Source organism: Pimephales promelas, chromosome 20, assembly GCF_988280905.1.
Source record: "Pimephales promelas chromosome 20, fPimPro1.hap1.1, whole genome shotgun sequence".
NCBI classification, from domain to species: Eukaryota; Metazoa; Chordata; class Actinopteri; order Cypriniformes; family Leuciscidae; genus Pimephales; species Pimephales promelas.
In genome coordinates, this window is record NC_142788.1 from 3,979,149 (window position 1) to 4,006,627 (window position 27,479).

At 39.7% G+C, this 27,479-nt stretch overlaps 1 protein-coding gene across 1 annotated transcript; it reads left to right on the forward strand.

The window, feature by feature from the left end:
• Window positions 1–22,994: 22,994 nt before the first annotated feature.
• On the forward strand, window positions 22,995–26,800 carry mafba (MAF bZIP transcription factor Ba). The gene has a single exon (XM_039689820.2). It carries the CDS (start codon window positions 23,834–23,836, stop codon window positions 24,995–24,997), a length of 1,164 nt encoding a protein of 387 aa, XP_039545754.2. The 5' UTR covers window positions 22,995–23,833; the 3' UTR covers window positions 24,998–26,800.
• The last annotated feature ends 679 nt before the right edge of the window (window positions 26,801–27,479 follow it).

A 27,479-nucleotide genomic window follows, 5' to 3' on the forward strand; every position in this document is an offset into this window, starting at 1 on the left:
CCTCAGTGGCGAATTCAAATGTTTTCTTTACCGGATCTCTTAGCGCGGTGTGTGTTAACAGTGTTGCTTGATCGAGATCGGCTCGCGCTGCACAGATGTTGCTGGTCCGAACTGATAAACGATCCGTGAAGCACATAACGAGTAGCGCAGTTTCGTTCTGCTTTCATTACGCTTGCCATTTGATGTTGCGCAACATTGTGTTGGCCGCGTCAGCACGAATTTTGCCGGCAGGAAAAATTATCCAAGCAACCGTTCGGTTTGTATGCGTACCGAACCGGAAGCCTCGAACCGAAACGGTTCAATACGAATACATGTACCGTTACAGCCCTACCCTCAAGCCATCCTATGTGTTTCTGACTTCTTTCAGATGAATGAAATCGGAGTTATACTAAAAAATATCCTTGCTCTTCAAAGTTTTCTGACAGTGGATTGCAACCAACAAATTGAAGCTCAAAACATGCATCCATCCATCATAAACAAACTCCTTAGGTATTCACTAAGGTATTTCCTTAGTTTTCCGACAAATATCACAATAAATGGTGGATAACATAGTACCTATAAAGTATAAGGAAATTACAAAAAACATACCACTCTGAAATCCGTGCTTGCAAAGTCTGCTCATGAAATCCGTTCTGCATGATCCTCTTGTTCGATAACATTGTCAGGGTCTGAATCGGGCTTGAATTGGTTTCAAATTGACACCATCCTCAATATTTATATTAGAGAAGAACTCACAATTAAGGAGGGGCGGGACATTTCTTGAACACGCGCCAAGCTAACCAATTACAACACATTTTTGTATTTCGGAAGGGGGAGCTTCCTCGAAATCGGTGTGTTTGAGCCAGACTGGAGAGAGAAGTGCTATAATAATTTAAAATATGTAACAAATAATGTGTCTTTTTTAACAATCAAGCATGAACACATATTCTAGTACACCCCAAAAACAAAATTAAGACTCCTTTAATATCTCCTAAATCTTTATAGTGATGGTCCTCCAACAGACATCCTACTGACTATAATGGCGCTTTTCCATTACCAGTACCAGCTCGACTCGACTCAGCTCGCTTTTCGCTCCGTTTTCCATTGCAGACGATACCGCCACAACTAGTACCCGGTCTTCATAGCGATGCCTGTTCCTCATTGCCCTATCAAGCTCACAAACAAAGGTAAGTCTGCGCCTCCTCGTTTGACCACGCCGTATTCTTCCGAGTTGCCATGATAATAGTAGTAAGTTTAGTAACTATCTCTGGCCAAACTATTTAAAAATGGCGGGGATATTCTGAATACTCAATCTGGCACGTGCAATGATGACGCAGTGAATGGTGACAATTCTCCCTGGCCAATCAGCAGTCAGCATTGTTTTCAGCTCGCCTTAGCTCGTTTATAACCTCGCCGGAGGTGATACAAAAAAAAGTACCTGAAATCAGGTACAACTTTTACACAGTGGAAAACCAAACAAAGGCGAGCCGAGTCGAGCTGGTACTGTGTAGTGGAAAATAAGTAACTTTACAACTAGATGTCAACTTATTCTAATCCTAACCCTACGAGTCAACTAATACTCTACTGACACTCTAATGAGAGTAAATAGACATGTAGGGGCAACGCTACTTATAGTCAACAGAGCGTGTTAAAGGGACCATCAAAATACAGTCAAACCGAAAAGATTTCCACATGAAAGAAGTCCACACTTTACACCTGGTCACTTCATGTGTTTTCTCTAATCGGATATCTGTTTGATTTGCCACATAAATGTGTCTCCACAGAATGAATATAAATCCGATCTTCAATGCCCCCGCACTACATGCAAATATAGCAGAATTCACGTCAACAGATATGAGCTGCATTTCATTTATGATCAGCTAAATATCAGTAGAGAGAGGGTTTAGTAGAGAGAGAGTGTAGTAGAGAGAGGCATACCCAGACAGCAACAGTGTCGGCCCAGTTTCATTTGCGGTAGTTTGTGCATTGACTTGCTGAAGAGATACAGCTCTTCATCTGTGGCGATGCGTATTGCAGTAGGACTGTCATTTCTGGCTATTATAAAGTCTATAACGCTCTCAAATGTTTATTTATTTTCTACTTTTTTGGGAGATAAAATGAACATTTGTGGTATCCAGTTTCATTTGAAATGCGTCTCAGACCACCTCCTGAAGTCTGAAGTGGTTTGAGTGATTGAATTTATATTCGGAAGGCATTTACACCTGGTCCTTTCATGATCAGAGACAAGGCATAACATGACTAGGTGAAAAAAGGCCCATAGAAGACTGGATTAAAATCTTCCACTGTGGATGCTGAATTTTTTCTCTCAGGATGCTCTGTAAGATACTGTTCTTCTGGCTGTAGCCATGTTAGGAAGCTGTCTCGCTTTTACGTTTAGGATTGGACGTTTTTCATTTGTCTAACTCTTGGAACGAGAATTCTGATCAGCTGTTGGACACAGGCCGGGCTAGGGCCTAGATTTGAGTCCCGTTTTGAGGTGTGTTTCCCGAAAGCATCGTTAGCCAACAATGGCCGCAAGTTGGACGCGATTTCCACTGAACTCTATTGGTAGCGACGGAAGATGCGACAATAGTCGGCTAACGATGCTTTCGGGAAACGCACCCCAGGGCATTACGCTAAAAACTGATTTGAGGTGAAGTTTGTCTTAATGTAGTCCATGATTAGTTGAGTAATTACACTGATTTACTTAAAATGTATTTTGTGCCGTTTGCATATTCGTCTTCAGGAAATAATTACAACGGGATGTAGAGCATTGTAATCTGTGATTAAAAAGAGTGTACGGTGAAGAAATAATTGGTTTTAAAAAATGACTGCAACTAGTGTAATAAAAACATAAATAATCATACATTGTGGCACATCAGAGACATGCAAGAGTGATTGTCTAGTTTGGGTTATTTAGAGTAGAGGGGCTGGGAAATAGTGGATTCTGATGGTTGGATTAATAAAGAAGAGCCACAGCCAAAAAAATTAGCCAATTCCAGGCCTGGTGCAGCTGTTGGTGAGAGGAGTGTAATTGCGTCAGAGGCGTCCTGGCCATCCCCTGAAGCTCGCCCCTAAAGCAGTTAGCTCTTAGCCTGCGCTTGGGCGTCATCATTTTCTAGTACCCATCCATCTTCCAACTCCGATTAATTCTTTTCATTCTGGCACCTCTCTCATAAATCCTGGCACACTTAATTAATTTCACTGGCAACGCAGGGACCGCCATAAAGTGGAATTGTTCACACAAAACCCCATATTAATTATGCTATTTTACAGCAATCTCATTGAAAGCTGTGTTTCATCTTTCATAATTACATTTCCAACAACAATGGGGGCAACAAAAGAGTCTAATTATGGATTTGGCACGCTGCTACTTCACAATAAGTCAACAGCGAGCAGTGCTAGAAAACGACTAGGGGGGTTAAAACGGAGGATCAATGACTCGCTTTTATTAGTGCTATTATTGTTGTTATTATTTTTTAGCAGCAGGAGGACACATTGTGATACAGAATGTGCATAGGCATTTTGTCTCACCCGTGCAATAAATCTCGTTAACAGCATTTGTTGCCCAACTCCTCGTTTTAGTGGCTGGTTTGATAACGGTTAAGGAGCTACTTAGGAAATGGATCACTGCCTGCTAGTTAGGCCTTGAGTTGGGTTTGCATGAGCAGCTGGACAAAGGATGCAAACTTTGACTGATGAAGACCAACTTTTTAGGGTTCTTTGATAGCAGAGGCAGACAGAGTACACAGCTTTATTACTTGAGTTAAAGTACAGATACCCCTTGATAAACTTTACTCAAGTACAAGTAAAAGCCCAGACAGCAAACTGACATTGAATCAACGTGGAAACGACGTCTCTCATGAATTTGAAACAACGTTGATTTTGCTCATCGAATTAACGTTGTACCAACGTCAGACGCGGCATTCTTCAAAGCTAAATAAAAATCGAAAATTGGTTTGCTTTCATAACGTTGAAACGACGCGTTGATTTCAAGTTGATTTTCCGTTACTTTTGAAAGAATGACGCGTCTGACGTTGGTTCAACGTTAATTCGATGAGCAAAACAATGTCAGATCAACGCTGTTTCGATGTCATATTTCCACGTTGATTCAATGTCAGTTTGCTATCTGGGAGTACTACAGTCAGATGTCTACTTAAGTAAAGTACTGAAGTACTTTACATTTTTTAAATATTGCATTACTACTACTGCCACATTTATGTACAGAAATGTCCTACACTTATGAAAAATGTTAATGTTAATCCCTTGGAGAATCTAAAAATGATTTGAAAGTAAAATCAAGTCATTTCAAAAGTCATCTTTTTACCATGTTGCTTAATTTAACATTTAAGAAAATTTCAGAAATGTTTGAAAATTGAAATATTCTGGCGAGGTGGGGCCATGGTTGGTCATCCATGGTTTCGTCTCTTATCTAAATCGAACCATGGAGCTGACTTTGGCAGAAAGCTGAAGGTGATTGCTGATAGGCTGTCCCAATCAGTGGCGCCTACACAATCCAATCACGTTTGAGAGGGAAACCACAAATTGAGGGTTTCCGAGATTTTTCTTTTTTACATTTTTAAATGTTTTTTTTTAGAAGTATTAACGGTACTCACGGTTATGGATAGAAATGTAGTGTAGTAAAGAGTACAATATTTCCCTCTCAAATGTACTTGAGTAAAGTCATGAGTGCTCCCCAAAAATGGTACTCGAGTAAAGTACAGATCCCTCAAAATTGTACTTAAGTACTGTACTAAAATAAATGTACTCCGTTACTGTCCGGCTCTGTTTGATAGTGAGGACGCTGAAGGACTGAAATCAACTTGTGGATGAATAAGTTACATAAACCGAATTTGCCGGTTCAGCAACAAGAGTGGTGGATCACAAAAAATAACAGGAAGAAACGGCTAAACAAGAAGAAGAGGGCCTACTAGTATGGAGACAAGGAACACCTACAGTTTTTTTCTAGGGTTTTACTTGGATAATATAAAGCATAAACATCAATGCTAAAATATGGAGCATGACTGGCTCTAATGAGCAGGTAAATTGGTAAAACAGGAAGGTTAATGAGATGACAACCAGTTTTATAATCAGTCCTTTTTTTACTTCTCTGTGAGTCCTAGACTATTTAGGGCTACTGAGTTTCCACAAGGCCTAATAGGATCAGTCCATGTTGTTGAGGACATGCACTCTTCAACAGTAAGATCCAATCCTGCTACTGTACGGTCACCTTCCTGCAGAGTTCAGGATTACTACAAATGCCCAGGCAGGTGTGGTAGAGAAGGCTGGTGTGTTGGAGAACTGAACTCTTCATGAGCAGGCTTGAACACCCCTGCAGTAGAAGTTTCTCTAGCTTTGCATGATTTTATGCATTGTCCTGATCCTAAAGATGGAACATCCCATTAACCTTATGGACAAGTTTGCCCTCACATCAGACATTATGAAATCTTTCGAGGGGATGGTTCTGGACACATCTCCAGCCTCTCGTCCCAGGGTGTCCAATCCTCCTCCTGAGGGACTGCTTCCCTGCAGAGATTGGCTCCACCACACCAGCCTGGAATTGTAGAATCCCTAAGACCTTAATTAGCTGGCTCAGGTGTGTTAATTAGGCTGAAGCTAAACTCGACTGGAAGGTGGCTTTCCAGGAACAGGACTGGACACCCCTGTCCCAGACCATGTGGAGTCAACACTGATTGATTACTCTAGTGCACTCCACACCACACTACAAATGGGTGCCACATTAGTTTCCCCCAATCTTGGTATACAAGTATGTAGCACCCGTACAACCACTCTGTGAATTACTTAAGAATGGAGGGTGCTTGGGTTGGACGTAGTCAGGTGGATACCACGAAGGTGCACCTAATAAGTGTATTTGAGCTACACAACTGTTAATAATAAAATATTTTAGAAATAAGGAGACCCAAAGATGGTTTATATTTTAACAAAAAGAATAGGGTAAAACCCCGGTTTAATTAGCTCACAGAAATTGAAAAAAGAGATATACAAGCTTTTCCCTTATCTCAATATTGACCAATAAACAAAATAAATGATCAAAATCTTCTCCAATAGCCCCTTTAAGCTATTTAGCTAGCTACAATAGTTTCACTCACATATTTGAGACAATATAAGTGGTATAAAAGTTTGGACTAAATCTCTTTCCACACGGGAAAACACACAGAAAGCTTGAAAATAAACAAAACAATACCGTCAAGTGTCCTAAAACAGATAGCAAATGTAGTGATGGGCCCACTCACACACACATTCACACGGGTTTCAGTTTACTCACGGTCCCGTTTTACTGAACAGGGAAAAACATGTTGCAGGCCTGTTTGGGTCTCGCAAAACATTGAGTGCGGTGAACAAACACTTGAAAAAACATTGAGAGCGTCGAAAACTTCGGTCCAGCTGTTCATGTACGGTGCGATTAACTGTCAGTTCCGCCCAGCAAAACACCGCGGTGGCTAGCGATCTCGACTAAACAGTTACCTCAGATTACAGCTCGTGCTCTGTCTCTCGCGCTCCGTCAAACGGGTCTTCAGCGTCGTTTCTCACTCTGTCTCTCGGTTCACAAACATCTCGAGTCCGCGGTCCACTTCTCTGAGTCGCGGTCCTCCCGATTCATGAGTTACCCGCACTTCTTTGCGTCTTATGTTTTCTTCTCCCGTGCCTGCGTCTCTCGCTCCACACGGGTACAGTTGGAAGCGCGGAAAAACTAAACTTCCAGCACTTTCTCTCACCAGGTCACGTGCACCTCTTCCGCCAAACACTATTGGCTATACAGCGTGAATACTCAAATTGAATACTCAAATATACTCAAATTACCAATACAATTAGTAACATAAAAACAGTAAAAAATAAAGTAATAAAAAGTTAAACGGCCTAAAACATTTGCCAAATATTATTTAACTAAATAATATAAACTTTTGTTTTAATTACTCACAAAATAAAAACAACCAAATATCACTCTCCTTTTAATTACGTAAAATTAACTGATATTTGCTTATTTAGAAGTCAGGTGTCTCATTATTATTTTCCAAGTAAATAATCGTTTACTTTTTTTTTTAATTCACTTTTGAGAATAAGAGAGATTCATAATAACCCACCGACTCCCAGTGCACTATAATACCCAAGTTTACCACTGGGCTACAAGTATTAAATGGACCCCATCTTCTATCATCCAAAAATATCCTCGCTCTTCCAAGCATTTATAATAGGAGTGAATAGTACCTGCGATTTTAAAAAGATCATAATAGCAATCCATATGGCTCCAGAAGGGTAAATAAAGGCCTTCTAAAATGAAGCAATCCCATAAGAAACGTATCCATATTTATAACATTAATAATAACATAGAACTATATTCACTGGCTTCCGCAAGTCTAGGCTGTGACCAAGAGTGACCTCTGAGCCAACAGATGACTGCCAAAACTAGACATGTGTACGGCCGTTTCCAGAAGCCAGCGATTATAGTTTATAAAGGTATAAATATGGATATTTTTCTTACAAAAATGCATTTCTTCAATTCAGAATACATTGGTCCAATCTCAATTGGACATACAAAATAAGAATGTGAATCCTGTCATCATTTGCTTGAAAATTAGAAATAAAAACGCATTTTTGGTGGATTTGTGGGGTTCCAAAAAACAGTGACATACATCATTATTCAGAGACACTACATGGAAGTAGTGAACCATCGGATTAGTACAAGAAACTGAACTGAACTGACAACACAATTGTTCACATGCACAATTCTTACTAATGACTAATGACTAAATGCATTCATTATAAGTTAATGGACACACATATGTACAGGGTATGTTTCATGGCACACTCTATTATTTTGGACTACATTTGCATTATGTGTGTGTATAGTTGTGCAAGTATGCCCTTCCACATGTTTTGATTGTTTACTAGTTTCTCATATGGCATTCAACTTTCGTGCATTGTGCTCTGAACTTTGTTCATACTCCAATTTTGACTGTACTGCTCACAGATAATAGCATAAAGTAGAAAAAATAATTACAGTGAATAAACACAACTATTCGTCTTGTCAACAAGAATTTCTAATTATAGCATGGAAACCTAATTAATGGGGACCTATTTTCCATTGTGGTTAGTTCTGCAAAAGCCTGTAACTAGATTGGGTAAACGTCCACGTCTGAGTATGCAGTGTGCATGTGCTACTGTGTGTCTCTAGTTCTCCCAGTGGAGGCCAATGGTGATCAGTAAAGGTTAAGAATTACACATCACATCTCTGCACCCATTGGTCTCTCCCCTGCTCCGTGACTGGCTCCACGGGTCCCACGGGTCGGCCTCTCATTCCTGCTCCACACCCGCTGCTCTTTTGAGGCTCTGCTGGGATCCAGGGCAATTACCCGTCTCATTTAATTGGCATTATCATTTTAGCGTGCTGACAGAGATGGATCACCACGCTTGACCAGACCACTAGAGTCTCCAAAAAGAGGGAAAGAGTGAGAAAGTGAGAGGAAAAATAGGAAGGATGTAGCTAAAGAAGGCAAAAAAAAACCAACTAAAATCACAACAAGATTTATTTGAATGCAACGTTTTACCTAAGTTTTCTCTGATTTACTTCAAAATGAATGCTGTGTAGATGCATGCTAACCATTAACATAATTTCAGTCCAAACAATTAATTACAGCGTCAAATTATTAATGGTGTTTGCTAAAGCCAGCATTGCTATTAGTGTTTCTCATACTTAGGGTGAGGCATTTGAACAAACCCCATACTCTGCATTACCAGATATATTAAAACATCAGGCATCATAGTGCATCATACACTAGAGTTTGTCATCCAGAGAGTCATTGCTATACTACAAACACATGCAGAACCATGTGACCAAAATAGGATATGGAATCAAAGTCTGAAGCTAAAAACTCGTAGTCTTTGCCCATCGAACAAGATTTTGATCTGGGAAATCGTTCAACTCCAACTACCTAGGACTTTTGGCAACTAGTGTTGACTGACTGCAAATTGGGGCAAAAATCAGAGAACAAATGATAATTTGGTGTATTCCAGCCTTTACTGATTTTGCTCTGACCTCGACATAGCGATTCTTGATACCAACCACAACACCTTAGCAAAGTGGAAGTGATTTTCTATTGGCATATTCAGACTTCTGTAACCTGATTCTGTCCTGTGACAATTATGCAATCCCTCTGTGATTTTATTTCAGTGTGAATGAAACTGAAGCAAACAATTTTGGTGGAGAAGAACAAGGAGAAGAGGTGGAGGACTGACCCATTGTGAGGCCTCACTGGGTCTTAACAAGTAAACACGGTGTAACTCACTGATGCTAAACCTGTCATCCGAATTAAGAGCCCCTATTAGATCTGCCTGTTTCAAAGCCTGTGCTAAATTAAAGGATGTGAAACACTGAGGATCCCCGGGTCATGAAAGAGCATATAATCTAAACGACTTTGTGAATCATCTTGGGAATCGGTTTATTTTGAGTTGCTTTAGCACAGCTTGAACAAAACTACGTATTTACAGTACATGTCATCTTTCTCAAACCTCCCTTATACATAGCTTCACACACAAATATACTCTCACATATACACAAGCAACTTTATTTTTTTAACGATACACCTAATTGGACCTGTTTTAGCAAACCCAATCAAATGGAAATGAAATAGGAATAAAAATGTAATTATTTAATGAAGAGACAATTTCGTAATTTTAAAAAAAAGTAAATATGAAGGTCCACTCCTAAACCTAATTGCCATTACACATTCAAAAAAGTAAGAATGAAATTGTATACGAATTAGCCACCAATTTGCCCAAACATAATATAGTAACAAAATGATGGTCCTCTGGAAAACTTCACCAAGTTGTGGATCGCCTTTCACCATCTGCCCAGTGGAAGAAGACTACGCCAGCCCACCGCAGAAAAAGAGCCAAAGCCTACCGCAATCCAAGAACTGACCAGCGCCCCGGAGCCCGTGCCCTATAAAGGGGTGCATGAGCACTCTCAGAAAAAAAGGTACAAAAGCTGTCACTGGGGTGGTACCTTTTCAAAAGTACCGCCCCAGTGACAGCTTTTGTACCCTTTTTTCTGAGAGTGAGCCAGCAACACCATGCTTGTTAGTGTGGATGTTCATGGAGTGCAAGGGCATGGAAGGAAGCTTGGCCAACACTGATTGTGAGCTAGATCTGTCCTCCGTGAATTATTATTATGAGGATTTGGAAAATAATATTCTCTTTAATCTCCTGTCGCCGCTGGAGATCCAAGTCTCCTGTGTCTCCACAGAGCTCGTCACTCCACCTTGGCCCCTCCCTCCCTTGGCTTCTCCTGGGACTATCATCCTTGCGGATTCACGGGACTCCCTTGACCACTATCATCAAGGATGATTGACAATTAGCATACAGTTTGGATTGGTTCTGTTATGGGGAAGAACTCCCTGCGCATCCATGGATAAGAGCAGGGGGAGAGCAGCGACAACCCCCCTTATGGTAACCAGAACAGAACCAACATAAATATAACTCGAGAATTGTTCTGATTCGAAGGGCATTCAGAAGGTCAAGTCCTGACTTGATGAGAGGAGGAGCTGGTAATGGTGGAGGGTAATTTGCTCCTGATAATACTGATGGACCTTATATGATAGGTGTCATATTCCTATAGGTAGACGTGAATCAGTTGAGAGTCAGCTCATGCAATCTTGACTCATGACCTGCCAGAACTAACTCTACACTTGATTGAGTGTGGCTCGTAAATTAATTTCGGCTGGAAACTGCAGTGATTTGTACAGGGTATGTATTGATACATGTTTTGAATTTTGCAAAAATGTTGGAAGAGGCATTTTGGCATTGCAAATTGCACAACATGGATGCACACAGTGCCATATTTTTAATAAAAAATTATTCGCAGCCGTGATCTTAAAAGGCCACATTTTTTTCCTTGGAATTGATTGCCATTGAGCAAAGATAACAGCACGGTCAAAGACTTCCATGCAGGGCCATTGAGATGTATGGGATATATGAATAGCTTTTTCCACCATTTTCTTACACGGATGTCTCAGGGATGTACACGTGCATTTTGGGTGGCTACCACCAGTCAGGCCGAGACACAAGACCGATGATGACATTAGGGAATAAACCCAAACATGCTGAGCCACGATCACCTCTCCCGGTGTCTCCCGTGCTCTCAAGAGCAGCGCAATGTCCATCCTGTCAACCAGCCCACGCTATATGAAAAATGGAAAGCATAAGAAACACACTAATAAAAATAGCATTGAGAGTGGACAGGAAGCACTGCTTCATTACTCACCTCCCTTTCCTGGCCTGCTGTTGGACAAATGTGCTACATGCTGCACAAACATGCATCACCATCGGCTAAAAAACAAATCGGCTGTCGGGCCCGTATTTACCTCCGATTGTTCATGCACTCTCACATTCACTTGTGTGAGATGTAAATATGACCCAAACAGACTCAGTCGATCTTCTCTCGACTTGTGCTGGAAACGTGCTGGATAAATTTGTTCACTGGGAATAGACTCAATGTTGTAATTGCAAAGTTAAAGCTGCAGGACTTGATGTTCTACTACAGCAGGGGCCTCAAACGACCAACATTTTCACCTCTTGCATTTAGCACTTTAATGTTACATTTACACAGGGTTATTACGGTGAACAGTAGCTTGACATTTTTATATAAAGTTTACAACATTTGTTACTTGTTACAAGACTAAAACATGCTAACAGACAGTTGATAACAACAAGCAAATCCTGTCTTTTACAAGTAAAAAAAATGTAGTTCAGATAGTCCACTTTAGACATTCTACTAACTATAAGTAACTTAGCAACTACATGTCAACTAGCTCTTATTAGAGTATATGTAGACAGTTACACTGTAAAACAAATAAAAAATAAAACGCTAAAAAAATGGCAGCTGTGGTCTACCATCATGTCAAGACACATGGAATTAAAAAAAATGCAGTGAACATTAATTTAACAACATTAATTGTAATATAAAACCCTAATTCACATAACTGATTACAAAAAATAACTGAATTTTGTCGAGTTGTTTTACTGTAAATTATAAAATGACCTGTTTTGTTTTTTCACTTCCAAACACATTTCAATTTAACGGTATTACATTAAATGCATAACTAACATTAAACGTGCGGTTAGAACGGTTAGTTATTCATCGTATATAGTACGGAAACTTTCTGTTAAAGGAGTAGTTCACTTTTAAAAAAAAAACTTTTGCTGATAATTTACTCACCCCCATGTCATCCAAGATGTCCATGTCTTTCTTTCTTCAGTCGAAAAGAAATTAAGGTTTTTGATGAAAACTTTCCAGGATTTTCTCCACATAATGGACTTCAACGGGAACCAAACGGTTCAAGGTCCAAATGAGAGTTTCAGTGCAGCTTCAAAGGGCTTTAAACGACACCAGACGATGAATCTGGGACGAGTCATGACTTGAAAAAATATTCGTTCATTTTGATGAACGAGTTTGAACAGGAGAGTCACAAACGCGCATCGCAGAACAGAGCAAGGCCAGCATTTGAGCTCATAAAACTTATTCTCTGAAAACTTATTCTTATACTCCTTTAACCAATTAGCAGTTTTTCACAGCCACAGATCAGATCTCTTGGACGTGGCTGTGGTTACAAGAGGTAAAAACGATATAAATAGTGTTCGTTTTCTCACACAAACCGCTCGTTTCGTGTCTTAGGCCATCAATGTGTACTTACATTTACGAGTCATTAAATCATGTTTAATTTGGACTTCTCTGTGCATGCTCTTTGAGGTGGTGACCATAGACCTCCATTATATGACTGACAGACAAGAACGGTTTGACCTAAAAATATCAAAATTGAAACTACTGCGGAAACAAAGACGTCTACATCTTGGATGCCCTTGAGGTAAACTAAAACAAACCAAAAATTAATTTGAAAGTGAACTATCCCTTTAAAATCACGCTCATTTTTTTACAGGTTAGTGTGTGTGTTGAACTGTTGAGTAAAGTGAGCAACAGGTGATGTGTGGGCTTCACATTATTTCACATATACTCCCACCAGGACAGTCCATTACCACAGGAAGTGACTTCCAGAGGGCGGTGGAGTGATCGGCTCTAAAAGCTTCTGCCCTCTCTCTCTATTTCCATTATAGTCTCTTTCAATCGCCGAGCTTCATGACAGATTTGGTTCAGAGTTTCAGACAGTGAAGCTCACAACCAAAAACACTGCATGTGTGTGTGTGTGTACTTCCCATTCGTAGACTTTGGGCAAGATTTGCACAGGAAATCAGAGCAGGAAACTCTACTCTGTAATTACCAAACCAAGAGATAAGTCCCACATTAACTCCATATCTTTCTCAACATCTGTTTCTCTTTCTCTCACTTTATTCCTGTATATACTTTATACAGCGATAAACTGCAGAAACCATATACGGCAAAACCACTTCTGTTACAGTCTGATAAAGAGACCGGGAGAGAATGCTATAGTGTGATCGGATCATAGACTAAACAATGTAACAGATTTTTAAGCAAAATGTTATTATTATTGATTTTGGGGTCAAATATGACCATGTTCTTGACAGGCTTAGTGAGATTCGCTATATGGGGAAGAGAAAAGAGGGGGTCAATGTAAGGAATATTTCACAGGACACAAACTGTGAAATCACAGACATGGTTGAAGCGCCACGGTCATACACTGTAAAAAAATGATTTTTTTTTGGTGAAGTAATACTACTGAGAAAAACAACAACAATGTAATTTACATGAAAAAGTTAGTCCATAAAAAGTAGTTCCATATCAGTACTTAATTCAAGCGAGTAGAAATGAAAGTGTAAATATCAACTTAATAAAATGAAGTAAAAAGTACTCAACTTTTCTGATACTGGGGTTCCCATCATGCACTGGACCTTGAATAATTAATGAGGTTCATTTTTCACCATTTTACAGCTCTATTTACACTGTTTTATCATGGCCTTTTATTTGTCAGTATTAGTAACTTGCCATTTTTTCGAGTACATTTTTTGACACATTCAAACTCAAAAACGAACCCATCAAATGTTTCCACCATTGTGTATTGTGCATAAATTACTTCAATGATCTAAGTAAAGCAGATACTTTAAAATGACTAATAAAATTCAATATTATAGTTTTAGTGAAATGTAAAGCAAAGGCAAAGGAAATTTCAACTAAATCGATATTAATCAATCTTTCACTAGCCAAGTTAAAATTACTTATTTTTTGTAAAGTTTACTTAATTCCATATTCCAAGTAAATTTAACTTAAAGATTTCTAATTAAAGCTACTGATAAATATGTTTAGGTTTTTACTTGGCAAATCTTTGTAAATTTACTAGCATTTTCTGAGTGAAAAAAGTTGCCTAGCTTTTTTCAAGTAAATCCAACTCCAATTTTTTTTCAGCGTACAATACAAGAGTACCTTAACGCTCTTGATAGTGATGATATTCCAAAGCCATGGAAACAGCGATGACGTCGCGCTGTTGAGAGCACAAAGAGAAACTGGTTTAATTTATGTGGCACGTGGGCTGGGGTGGCAGTGATACATGGTTGGATTCAGCGATTGAAAAGGAGAGGAAATAACTTGGAAACGGTCACTAAAGCAGATACGGGTGCAATACATCAACTATTTACCAACATAAATGGCCATTACACATCCATTGCATGTGATTCAGTGACCAAACATTGGAAGCGATTGTGAACAACTTTTAATTGGTGAATTAAAGGCAAAAACTATTCAATTAGGCCACTCATAATTCCACTCCAAAAGATCCACCACTGAGGACAGGATAGTGTCCATATTGATATTTATGAGAATTATTGTTACGTCTTTATTTTGATGGTCCACTTTATTTCATTTAATGTCTGCATTAGTAGACTGTTCAATAGAATATGCTGGAAAGTTTTAGCATGTCTGTTGGGGTGCATCAAAATAAAGTTCAATCTTCATCATTTCAAACTCACTTATTTCCAGTGGATGTTTCAACGGCATTGACTTTTGCTTCTCGGGACACGGGTCCAGGTGTCTACGCTGTAAAAATGAATATGCTTTATCTAATCAAAACAACAGATTACAAGCAATATTATTCATTAAATTTAACAAATTAGAACTGAGTAATAATTAAGGAAATTCATTTCTTAGAAGTTAACCATTTAAAATGAGTAAAACTATACAACAACCAAAAAAACGTATTTTAAGTCACCATTATGGTGATCAGTGTTTGTTTTGGGTTTGTTTGAAAATGACGGTTTTCTCCTTCAGTGATTCTGCTTGTTAACATCAGGTGTCTTCAATGTTGGCAATATAAAATAAAGAGTTCTTAATTAATCTTTGACATCTAATATTGCTTGTAATCTGTTACCACAATTTTATTGATTTGATAAAGCGTATTCATTTTACAGTGTAGTTCTGCCTGATTATAAGAAAGAAGAAGAGAAACGGATACAGATAATGCCTGTGGATTCAAACCTGAAATAATAAAGACATCACCTCAGTCAAACTCGTTCATTCTCCAACTCTCTTCTCTCCAGGATCATAAACCTGTACGCTCAACATAAAATGATCCTTATCGACAGCTCAATTTTACAAACAATAATCATCTTTTGATATTTCACTTTGCATGAAAAACTAGCACCAACAACCTTCTGATTCACTCTGAAACCAAACGAATAATAAAACACCACATTTTTCACTTTTATTTACTTTTTTCACTTTTTAACTCAATGCAAATTTATTTAATCCTTTTCAATATAAAATTTTATCTATCCACAGTATAAGTATTCATCATATGATCTCCTTTCTTTTTATGTGCTTAATCTTACTTAAAGGGATAGTTCACTTTGAAATTAATTTTTGATATGTTTTATCTTACCTCAAGGGCATCCAAGATGTAGATGTCTTTGTTTCCACAGTATTTTCAATTTTGATATTTTTAGGTCAAACCGTTCTTGTCTGTCAGTCTTATAATGGAGGTCTATGGTCACCACCTCAAAGAGTATGCACAGAGAAGTCCAAATTAAACATGATTTAATGACTCGTAAATGTACTTTAAAATTAATTAATTGTACTGTAAAATTTAGATCCTGTATATTGAAATATGTTTAGAGGTAAAAACGATATAAATACTGTTTGTTTTCTCACACAAACCGCTCATTTCGTGTCTTAGGCCATCAATATGCACTTACAATTTACGAGTCATTAAATCTAGTTTAATTTGGACTTCTCTGTGCATGCTCTTTGAGGTGGTGACCATAGACCTCCATTATATGACTGACAGACAAGAACGGTTTGACCTAAAAATATCAAAATACTGTGGAAACAAAGACACCTACATCTTGGATGCCCTTGAGGTAAGATAAAACATCCAAAAAATTAATTTCAAAGTGAACTATCCCTTTAAGATTCATTGTGTTTAGTAAAGTGTTTATGAAAAAGAGTTGACAGTTGAGTCTAGTTTTGTGCATAAGAGGCTGCAGTGCTAAAAAACTGAAAACATATATATCTGGATAGGCATTAAAGGCCGTGCTTTCCCTATCAGATCTTTAATATCCCTCAAATTTACGGCAGGTTTTAATGCACTCTGCGACGGACGAAATGAATGTGCGTCGGGCTAAGGCTTTATGAAGCATCTTTTTCATTCGCACTAGTTCACCAGCAAGACTTTTAAATGGTCACCGGTGGTATTTGTTTATAAAATCCCTGGTGTGCAGTCATTACTTAGAGCTACACACACACACACACACACACACACACAGCAACCATTTACTGTAAGAGAGAGAAAAATCACATTTCATTTATAAAACCAATAAACAACCCCCTGACTTCCCCACCGGCAGTTTCCATTTGATTCCACAAACAAACAAATAAACAAAGCGGGATGGAGATGAGCAGAAGTAAGAGGAGGTGTAGGACGAGGAGGCTGGGGAGAGAGGAGGTGCTCGGGGAACGTCTTTGTTGTGATTCGTATCCCAGATGGATGGCTCTTACAGGGCCGCGTATTTATTTTTCCGGGGAGCTACGTGGGAAGATTTGTTATTCCCTGGCGTTCCCTAGTTTTTCACATTGCTCTACATCCCGGGCTCCATATTTCATCCTTACACCCCCAATTCCCAAACAGATTTATTTACAAGCTATATTCAACCAGCCCCCCTCCCTCCTCCTCCTCCTCCTCCTCCTCCCCTTGTTTGCATCTCTTTTTTTCATCTCCTCACTCTCGATCGTGCGCCGGTCTGAACGGACTGTGTGTGTGTTGACCTGTCTGACAGAAGGACTATATCTGAGTTGGTCTAAGTGTGTGTGTGTGTGTGGTGTGGTTCAGAACGAGACGATGTCCTGCGTGTCAGAGGACTGGAAGGGTTATTTATGTGGAAAACTGTTTCTGAAAACACAGCACATAAAGAATGCTTTTATGGTCTATACATCTGAATATAGTGTGTGGGAAAAGCACATGTGTGTATGACTAATGATTTTGCGTTATACAGAGATATCAAACTATATTCACACCACTGCCTCTCTGACCTTAAACTAAACATATATTTAACAATTACAATTATACACTGATCAGAAATGGAGGATGAGGGCTTGAACACATCACTCACTCACTCATTCATTCATTCATAGGTGTGTGTGTGTGTGTGTGTGTGTGTGTGTGTGTGTGTGTGTGTGTGTGTGTGTGTGTGTGTGTGTGTGTGTGTGTGTGTGTGTGTGTGTGTGTGTGTGTGTGTGTGTGTTTGCATATCCTCACGCTATCCCCGCCCCTTCCAAAACGACAATATGACATCTTCTATCAAGTTGGCACAGATGCGCTACGAGAGTCTTGAAGTTTTTATAAACACATGAAATCAGAGAATGAGAGATGGGATTTATCCTCTGGCATTTAAACGGAGGAGTTTGTTGAGAAATGAACCATAAGCGTGAACTTTTAAAATGAATCGTCAAACGTTTCCATCGTGGAAAAAGAGTGAAATATATCGATGAAATGGAACCGTCCATATTAATGTGTTGAGGTGAGGACTGGAATAAACCATTTGAATGTGTGGGGTGAGAATGGAGTGTATTATGACTCCAATATATCAAGAGGCTAAATGGGCTTGTCTGAGTAAGGGGTGAGAAAATCTCTCTCTTCCTCTCTCTCTCTCTGCCATTATCTGAGAGGAAATATCTGTAATCTTGTAGTTCAAATGGGTTCCATAAAAAATCAGCAAGCAGGTTAAAACCATTTAAATTAAAGAACAACATAAAAATGTAAAACACATAACACTGGAACTAAGCAAAGCAAATAAAATTTTTTAAATTTATTTATTTATTTATTTATTTTTTTTTTGTTCTTAGTTTTTGATTATTGTGATATTAATTTCCACAGTTTTCTCTGAATCTGATCATGGGTGAGATGACATCGCAGACTAAGAACCTAATTTTGAGAAAACGATCCTCGCATACATAAATACACAAGCAGAAATGAAAGCAACCCACAAAAAAAAAAAAAAAAAAAACGGACTAACTGAACGGACGAACGAATGAATGAATATATAACACTAGATCTTTCATATTAGTTCACCATTAATCCTCGTCTCTGTCCACTCTTGTTTTCAAGCATCAAACTTGCGAACCCCCGTCCGTCCAGAGCTGTTTAGACCCCCGCCTCCTCTTCCTCCGGGCTCAGGGTCATTCATCACGGGGCAGGAGTGGAGCCCGGGGCCTGCGGGCTGCTGTCAGGTGCTCACATCGGCCCTTTGTGCCGGCCCGCAAACAAGTGTCGGATCAGCAAAAGTCTATTAAAGGCTGGTGGGCTTTTCACAAGCAATTGGCAGCGGGTCACTGACTTCACTGCTCCGACTCTCTGGACCCTCTTTGTGTCGCCGGCGTGCCGTGACAGATCCCGGCAAGATTAATGATTTTTAGCAAGCATTTCTTTTTCTATTTTTTTCTCTCTCACCTCTCTTTTCTGCTCATCCGCCTTCGTCACCGCGCGCGCTCTCTGTCTCCAAACCCAGATTTATTCGCGCTCTTGGAGAGTGCGCGCGCTTTCGTCTCGTTTCAGATCGCTTTTTATGCTCTGTCAAAACTCTACCAGTATTCGGGGAATTTGGGACACTGTGTAATGTGGGACACATAGCAAGTCTGGGTTGTTTATAGCCTATAAAATCGCGTATGGTTTTCGTTGAGAGCTATGGTAAACTGTTGAATACGCTAAATTCACGGATATAGCCTAGTGAGATCAGTGCGCTTAATGCGTAAAATCTGAGCATGCACCTCTTGCTTTTCTATTTACAATACTGATCTTTTTATAACATTAAAAATAACCTAAAATAGCGTCTTCTGTTACTCATTACGCAGCCACACATTTTGGATTCAGCGCAAAATCTTAAGTAGGCCTACATAATTTATAAAAACTGTTTTTGCATGACATTTAACGTGTGCTTTATTTTTTAAAACCATATTACTTTCACTTACATTAATTATTACTTACATTTTTTAATGTAGCCTATTACTTACATACTTACATTTTTTAAAACCTTGTTTTCATAACTGACGCTATTTTGTGCTGTTTGCTAAATATCTCGAATAATACAAAGCTCTTGAAATGATGTAAAGAATATAAATATTGTATGTTTTACCGCTTTTTAGACGTTTTGTGAAATAAATTTAGGCATGGCCTAAATGTAAAATCGCAACGAAAGGAAATAAAGTGCATCTGATCATACGAATAACACACACATATATATATATATATATATAATAACAATGACCGCTTCATTTGGCACAATACCACATGGGCTATTCTGAAATATATATTTTTTCCCCTCCCGTCAATTATTTATAGCCTGTTTTTAAATAGCTATACCCTTGTATTTTAGGTCTCTTTTACGTGTATTCATATAGTAAATGATGGATATTAATAATAAAGGCAGTTTATTACGATGATTGATGATAATGAGGTGGTGATTATCATGTAGGTCAGACAGAATCCTTAAACCAAAGATAAACCATAATTCCATGTCTAATAGCTATATCCTTAACTTTTCCCGTCATCAGTCATATATAATATAGTATCGCTTAATTCACAGCCTTCTTTGATTGACGGCATCATGTTTTATAAAGGCGCGTTAAACACATGCACTCAACTATATTTACTAACAACTGAGGTGACAATCTATTCATTTATAATATTAGACATGCATTTTCAAATCATTATTTACATGAGGCAGTATTAACAAAACGACCAATATACACACTGATGTCAGAAACACCAATGCATGCACTAATAAAATAATTGCAATCACAAATACGCCATTGCTTTGGGTCTGTAGTGAATTTGTCTCATTCATGGATATCTAATGTTACATGTCATTTTTCTAACAGAACCAATGAGTCACTTTGTTTTCATGGGCTAAAACTTGAAATTTATTTATTTATTTATTTATTTATTTATTTATCTATCTATCCATTTATCTATCTATCAATCTGTTATTTGTTTATATGCTTCTGCGTTAGAATAAAGAGAGAAAGAGAAGTAGCAGGCGTGATTTCGCTGTGTGTATCAGGCTGTCTCCACTAGGGGCGTCGCACTCTTGGAAATGTCTCGGCTACTCGTTATAAAGTTAGGCTACTCGGTTGGTAAAAGTGGATCTCTCTCCGATTTCATCAGCATCACAGTTCGAGACATTTTATATCAGATCAAGCGCACTCTTTCTACTCAGATAGCCTGTAAGTGTAGCTAAATACCGCTAATATCTGTATCGTTTTATAAAGTGCTAGTCATTTTCGTTGTTTTCTTCTTTTTTTTCATATTTGAAAGCGTTGCCTGCTTTTAAGAGATTTCAGATTATATTTTTTAAACACATGTTTTAAACACATGCTTCGAAACGTTCACTTAAACATTGTTTTTAAACGCCGTTGCTATTGCCTAGGTTGCATACGATTTAATACTGTTTACGACATACATTTTGTACATTTTACTTTTAAAGCTGTTGATAAGCAGTTGCTATAATACAAGAATTAATAAGAAAACCCTAGGCTATATACTATGATGAATATAAACAGGCCTATGAGAAGGGTCTTTTTACAGATGAAATTCACGAAATAACGTTGACTTTAAATAAGAATAAGAACTGGATCTGTAATTGATATTATATATTATCAGTGGTGCCAAATTGGTTCAAGTTCGTTTGGCCATGTCTGTTAGGCTACATATTGATACCTTCTCTCCTAATAGATGATGTATTCTGTTTCCCACTTTACTCTTCTAGAAAGCAGAGCACAAGTCTTTCGCAGCCGCCTGTGTGTGTCCCGTGAGGAAGATGACGAGGAAACAAGAGAATACTTTCTGTCTATCTGTCTGTCTCGCGCGCGCACGCGCATTGATCTGATGAAATCATTCAATATTAAACGTGCCTTTGCTTTTTCTTCTAAAGACTTCTGCAATGTTTTAAACAAAAATACAGCAAAATCCACTTGTCTTCACACTTCCAGTAATGCAGATAGAAATATAGTTATCGATATTTCTTACTTATCGTGTTGTCCACAGCTGAAAGTCCTACATGTCCTTATGAGCGATAAAAAAATACCAGCATTCTTCCCAAGCCTAATGTCTCAGGCCTGATGCTTTCACCGACACACGCTCCACATTCTCTCGCTTTGACAACTGCTCTTAGAAACATCTCTGAGCTGATTTTATTTCTCTTATTCATTCCTAAAATTCGTAGGATGGGAATCTCATTAGGCCAAATAAGCGTGCATCAACACTTTTTCCGCTGTCCATAAGCAAGAGGATCACTTAATAGATCATTAACCAGCAATATGCTGCTGACAGGAGAGTTTTTCGGCATCTCCTCTCCATTAGAGAGAGAGAGAGAGGAACCAGTAGAGGCGAGTCTGAGGGAATCAGAGCGCGTGACTGTACGGGCCCGCGCGCGTGATGAGACGGGCCCGCGGTACCGGCGGACTCAACATGTTTCCTCCACCAAGTTGTGTGACGCGATATATGATGTGACTTTTAGGGCTTTGTATTATTTCATATCGATGAAAGAATTCACTGTTGGCTTTGTAGTTGACGTGGAGATGCGATGCAGTGGCATTATTGTTTGTGATACGGGTGAGTAAAAATCGCAATGACCGAAAACAGGAAAAATACTTTTTTATGGCAGTGGGGGAAAGGGAAAATTCTACAATTTAAATAATTATTTATAAAATATGCTAAAATAATCAAGAGCCTACATTTAGCCTAAATGCGGAGTGCGCAAGTGAGTGTCGCTTAAATAATAAAGACAGTAATACAATATAGGCGATAGCCTTTTCTGTGCGGTTTTTATTTGACTAAATACACAGCCCGGACTGATTGGATTGCTGAAATTGAATTTCTGCGCCTGTTTCTTAAAGTCAATTCTATTAATATCTGAGCAAAGACATCATAGTTAGCAAAAAAATGCAATATGAAAAATCGTACAATTTTTTAAAATGCGTCTAAAGTTAAAAAAGGTGGTTTTGGGTGGAGAAGGGAAGGAGGAATTGTTATTGAATAATTAACAACAAATATATAGGCCTAGAAGATCAAGACAGACGCTGGAAAAACGATAAAAGCAATAGGCTAGGTCTTTTATTGCGTTTTTTTTATTACTGGCATTATACTTATTGAAATATTGTAAGCATTTTAATGAATAAATAATGTGTTTGTGTGCCTAACACTAATAATCAATAGGCTTAAACGACGCTAACCATGCCTGTCATGAAAGATGACCAAAACACTAAAGCACATTGCGTCTTTTACGCACTAACGTTTTAGGTCTTCTAAGTTCAGAGATTTACAAATGATTTATTTATTCTCATTGTCAGTTTCACAGATAAAGTCTCTGATCTTACAGTCGAATAGATAATACAGGGCTGCAGCTGCGCGCGAGGTGAGCGCGCGGCAGTGATCATGCGCGCCACATGAGGGCAGCGTTGGGTGAGTTTTCGTCAATCCACCGTCACGCGCAGCGCAAGACCAGCCGTTCACCTTTTGAAAATTCAAGTCACTAATAACAAAATCACCCATCTTCCTTGCAAATCACATGAAAACTTGTTGAGTTGAGATTACTCCAAACATGTTTGTTTGAGTGAGTAATTTTGCCACAATGCACACAAGCTTTCGACTACCGTTATTGCAACTAAATAACAATTGTGTTGAATATTGTTTCAGACTAATGGGCTATCTATTTAAAACAAAACAGTAGTGCATCATCTCAACGTGTTGTCTTTAATTTAAAGGTTCACTTAAACTAATTAGAAGTGCCTGTTTTCATAAGATATAACTCAGTACATGTCGTGCTTTTTCTTTTCCCATATCCAATCAGTCAATACGCGAAATACCACTGTCCCTTTCTTCATCCCGTCAGCTGACAAACACACAAACAACGATCATTATGCTAATCCCGCCGCTCTCACTGGTCGCCGGGCGCTCTGACGTCACGCGCGCGCACAGTATAACAGCGCGGAGAGCTCTGGCGTCCTGCTACAGTCTGAATACTCAGGAGTGAGAGCGAGCTGAACTCTCTGCGGTGCAGAGCTGGAGAAACACAGCACACGTCGCTGGCTTAAGGACATATTTCTGGAGTATCCGGGATCGGGACGGGAGCCCTTCTCCGGTACTCATTTGTGTCTTTTATTTATGCTCTGAGTTCAAGTGCGGCGACGGGACGCGAGAGAGAAACTTGACTTTTTTCCCCCTTCCTCTAGTCCTGCGAGTAGAGACTCCAAAAGACTGCAGCTGAAAGTCGAGGTCTGTTCGTCCATATGAGGCAAATGTCTTTTGCAGTGCATTAGTCCTGAAAGTTTTCTCTCTCTCTTTTTTTTTCTTTTGCTGTTTGAACAATTTCCGAGTGACTCTGAATGCGCTCGAGCGCGTCGCGTTCGGAAACCCATCCAGAAATATTGCATGCGCAAAGGCGAAAGTCGGATTTTGCGACGTTGGTAAACACTTTGCTGAAGAACAGGGGCACGATGAGCGCAGATCTCGCCATGGGGCCCGAGCTGCCCACCAGCCCGCTGGCGTTGGAATATGTCAATGACTTTGATTTAATGAAATTCGAGGTGAAGAAAGAGGCATTGGCGGGGCTCGACCGCTCCAATATACGGCCGTGCAACCGCCTCCAGCCGCAGGGCTCCGTGTCCTCTACTCCGATCAGCACCCCGTGCAGCTCCGTGCCGTCCTCCCCGAGCTTCAGCCCCACGGAGCAGAAGAACCATCTGGAGGAGCTGTACTGGATGCCAAGCGGCGCGTATCCACAGCAGATCGACCCGCAGACGCTGAGCCTGACGCCCGAAGACGCGGTGGAGGCTTTGATCGGTGCCACGGCCCACGGGCACCCTCCGCCCCCTCATGTGCAGCAGCAGCTGCAAGCGGGAGCTTTTGAGGGATACAGGGGTGCGCATCACCACCACCACGGCCACGCGCAGCAACAGCAGCAGCAGCAACAACAGCCGCAGCACCACCACCAATACGGCGCGATCCCGCATCACCCCGACGACCTGCCAGTTCACCCCGGCCACCACCAGCATCAACACCATCACCACCACCACCACCACAGCCAGGACCCCGACAGCCCCTCTCCCAGCTCACCCCAGCAGCTCCACCACCGCCACCACCACCACCACCCGCACGGACACCCGGGCCAGCAGGGTCACCACGGCCTGAACGTGGAGGACCGCTTCTCCGACGACCAGCTGGTGTCCATGTCCGTGCGGGAGCTGAACCGACACCTGCGGGGCTTCACCAAGGACGAGGTGATCCGCCTGAAGCAGAAACGGCGGACCCTGAAGAACCGCGGCTACGCGCAGTCGTGCCGCTACAAGCGCGTGCAGCAGAAGCACGTGCTGGAGAACGAGAAGACCCAGCTCATCAACCAGGTAGAGCAGCTCAAGCAAGAGATCAACCGGCTGGCCCGAGAGAGAGACGCCTACAAACTCAAGTGCGAGAAACTGAGCGGAGCGAACGGGTTCCGCGAGGCAGGATCCACGAGCGACAACCCGTCCTCTCCGGAGTTCTTCATGTGAGTGAGACCGAGACATTATACAGACACAGTACTGCTCCTATTAGAAGAATAACCACGAGAAATAATAACCGCATATGTGTAACCATCGCCACCGACCTCGGCAACTAAGAACATGTTAGAATGTTTTTTTTTCTGGGAAATGTAGATTAGTTGCTTGTAGTTTTACCCGTTTTCTTAGAGATCTGACGAGAAAAGAAAAGTGAAGAACTGGCTTTTTTGTGTGTGTGTTTAGGATAAGACCTTCTTTCCACATGGTTTTGTTCTCGTTTGTTCACGAAAAAGAAAAAAAAAGAAAAGAGTCTGTGCTAAGCGAAAAAGAGAAACTTTGGACTTTCCCCCCCAAACTTGGCCAGAAGAGTTGAGAGCGCCACAATATGCAAAACCTCCCTTACTTCTCCTGTGCGACCCGACAGGGGGACTTATGCAACATCTCATTGGTTTATTGCCTGCTTGGTTATATATAGATATTATATATATATATATATTAAAAAAAAAAAAAAAAAACGACAAACACATAAATCTGCATTAAGATATTAATCCTGCATGCTGGACATGTATGGTAATAATTTCTATTTTATACATTCTTTCTTTCTGTCTTTCTTTCTTTCTGTTCATTATGTATCATAAAGAGCATGTTTTTGATCTTTAGCTCTTTTTTGGGGATATGAGACTGGGTTCATTTTGGACTTGTAAATATATGCAACAGCAAACCTACAAACCGACATCGAAGAGCTGATTGTTTTCCATCGTTTATGATTTGTTTCATGTTTTGGGAATTGATTTCCAGTAATGGGCATTTTTGCGGTTGCATTTAAACTTTTTTAAAAGAAGCGCACTTTTGTTTATGGGGGGGCTATGGGATTTTTGGGATTGGCATTTTTTTTTTTTTTTGTCCGTCATCTTATAAGAGCAGACATTACACAGGTGACGTTATCTTGACAGTCATATCTGATTGTAGCGAGACACAAAAGTGCGCGCGCGTGTTTTTCCCTTTCATGCAGGCTGTTGCATAATCTATCGCTATTCTATAATATAAGTAATTCTTATAGGTCGTATCTTTTTGATGGATATTGGCACCCTTTCATCATCATTTTTATTATTTTATATTTTTGTTGTTGTTGAGCTATATGAGCTGCCAGTTTTATAAACCAACATTTCAAAATGTAGTTATTATAATCCAGCTCGAGGGTGTCAGGCTTCCTAAATCAGGGGTTTGTGTATTATTGCCTAACATGAAAACTACGCATGTATTTCAATGGAGAGTTTCAATGATCAATGTTTAATGTTTTCCTTTATTTTTTTTTTCTGCCGGTCAGTAAAAAATAAGGGATTCAGGTTCTGCATAATCTCAAAATGAAAAATTATATGTCTCATGTTATGTTTTTGTTTTTTTTCTTCTTCCTGTTTGTTTTATTATTATGTCGAGATTCTGGTTCTGCTGGCCAGATGCATAGTTTTTATTTTAATGATTTAAATTAACAAACTTGTCAGATCATATTTGAATAAGCATGGTGCTTGCATCTAAGAAATATTGTTAAAAAGTCATGCATTTAACAATCTTTTTGGTTTGTTACTGATTCAACTGTGTTGAAATCAAATGTAAACTGCAGCAGCGGGTTGTTGTTCTGTTTGTTAATTTCATGCTATTATGAGGGGATCAATTTTCAAATCTGTTTATATAAATGGAAAAAAAAAAGAATAAGTTCAATTCGGACTGTTCCATTCAGGCTGGTTTCTGTTTCGTTTTTGCTGTTTTTGGAAGAAATGGTTTCCTATTTTGCTTATTAAAGTCAGTGAAACGACATTGATTTGGTAGCAACTCATTTGTATGCGTCTATGTGTGTGTGTCCAGATTTCGCCGCACTGTTATCATGTCTCACTTCAATCCAGTGGTATCGGTTAGTCATCGATCACGCTTATTGAAAATACGATGGAGGAACGATATCTATATTTTTTGTTGTTGTTGTTTGTCTCTCGCTGAACTTTGAGCTCGAGCGAACCACATGCAGGAATTATGCGCTCTTACTATTTACAACGGGAAGGATTAAACTTTCTTTTGTTTAAATATATTTTGCTTGATACGATAAAATATCCGAGGCACGCCTTCTTTCTCAAAGTTTGAAATGCTTTTGGCTAGAGCGCGTTATTTTAGTAGGCTAAGCTACATCAAACATGAAGGGGCGTTTTTATATCATTTGTAAAAAAGAAAGCAAGCTAAAATCAGAATGCGTGCTAAGTCTCTCTCTTTCTCTCGGTGTGTGTGAAGGCCTTCGCTTGTGTTGCGACCTGCAGGATTTGCAGCGCCTCGCGTGCTGACTCGAGCAGAATCCAGCGCGCACGTGCGCTCGGTAAAATGAGATCTTTGACCTTGCGCTCAAAGCCCAGACTGTGGGAACAGGACAATTAACCCTTCCGCCACTCAACACAACACACTTTTTCATATTAACAACCAATTTAACGACTAGTGTTGATATTTTTTGAAC

Bases quoted from the DNA above. Each gene is read 5' to 3' on its own strand.
- mafba (XM_039689820.2), top strand. From the start codon at position 23,834: ATGCGCTCGAGCGCGTCGCGTTCGGAAACCCATCCAGAAATATTGCAT.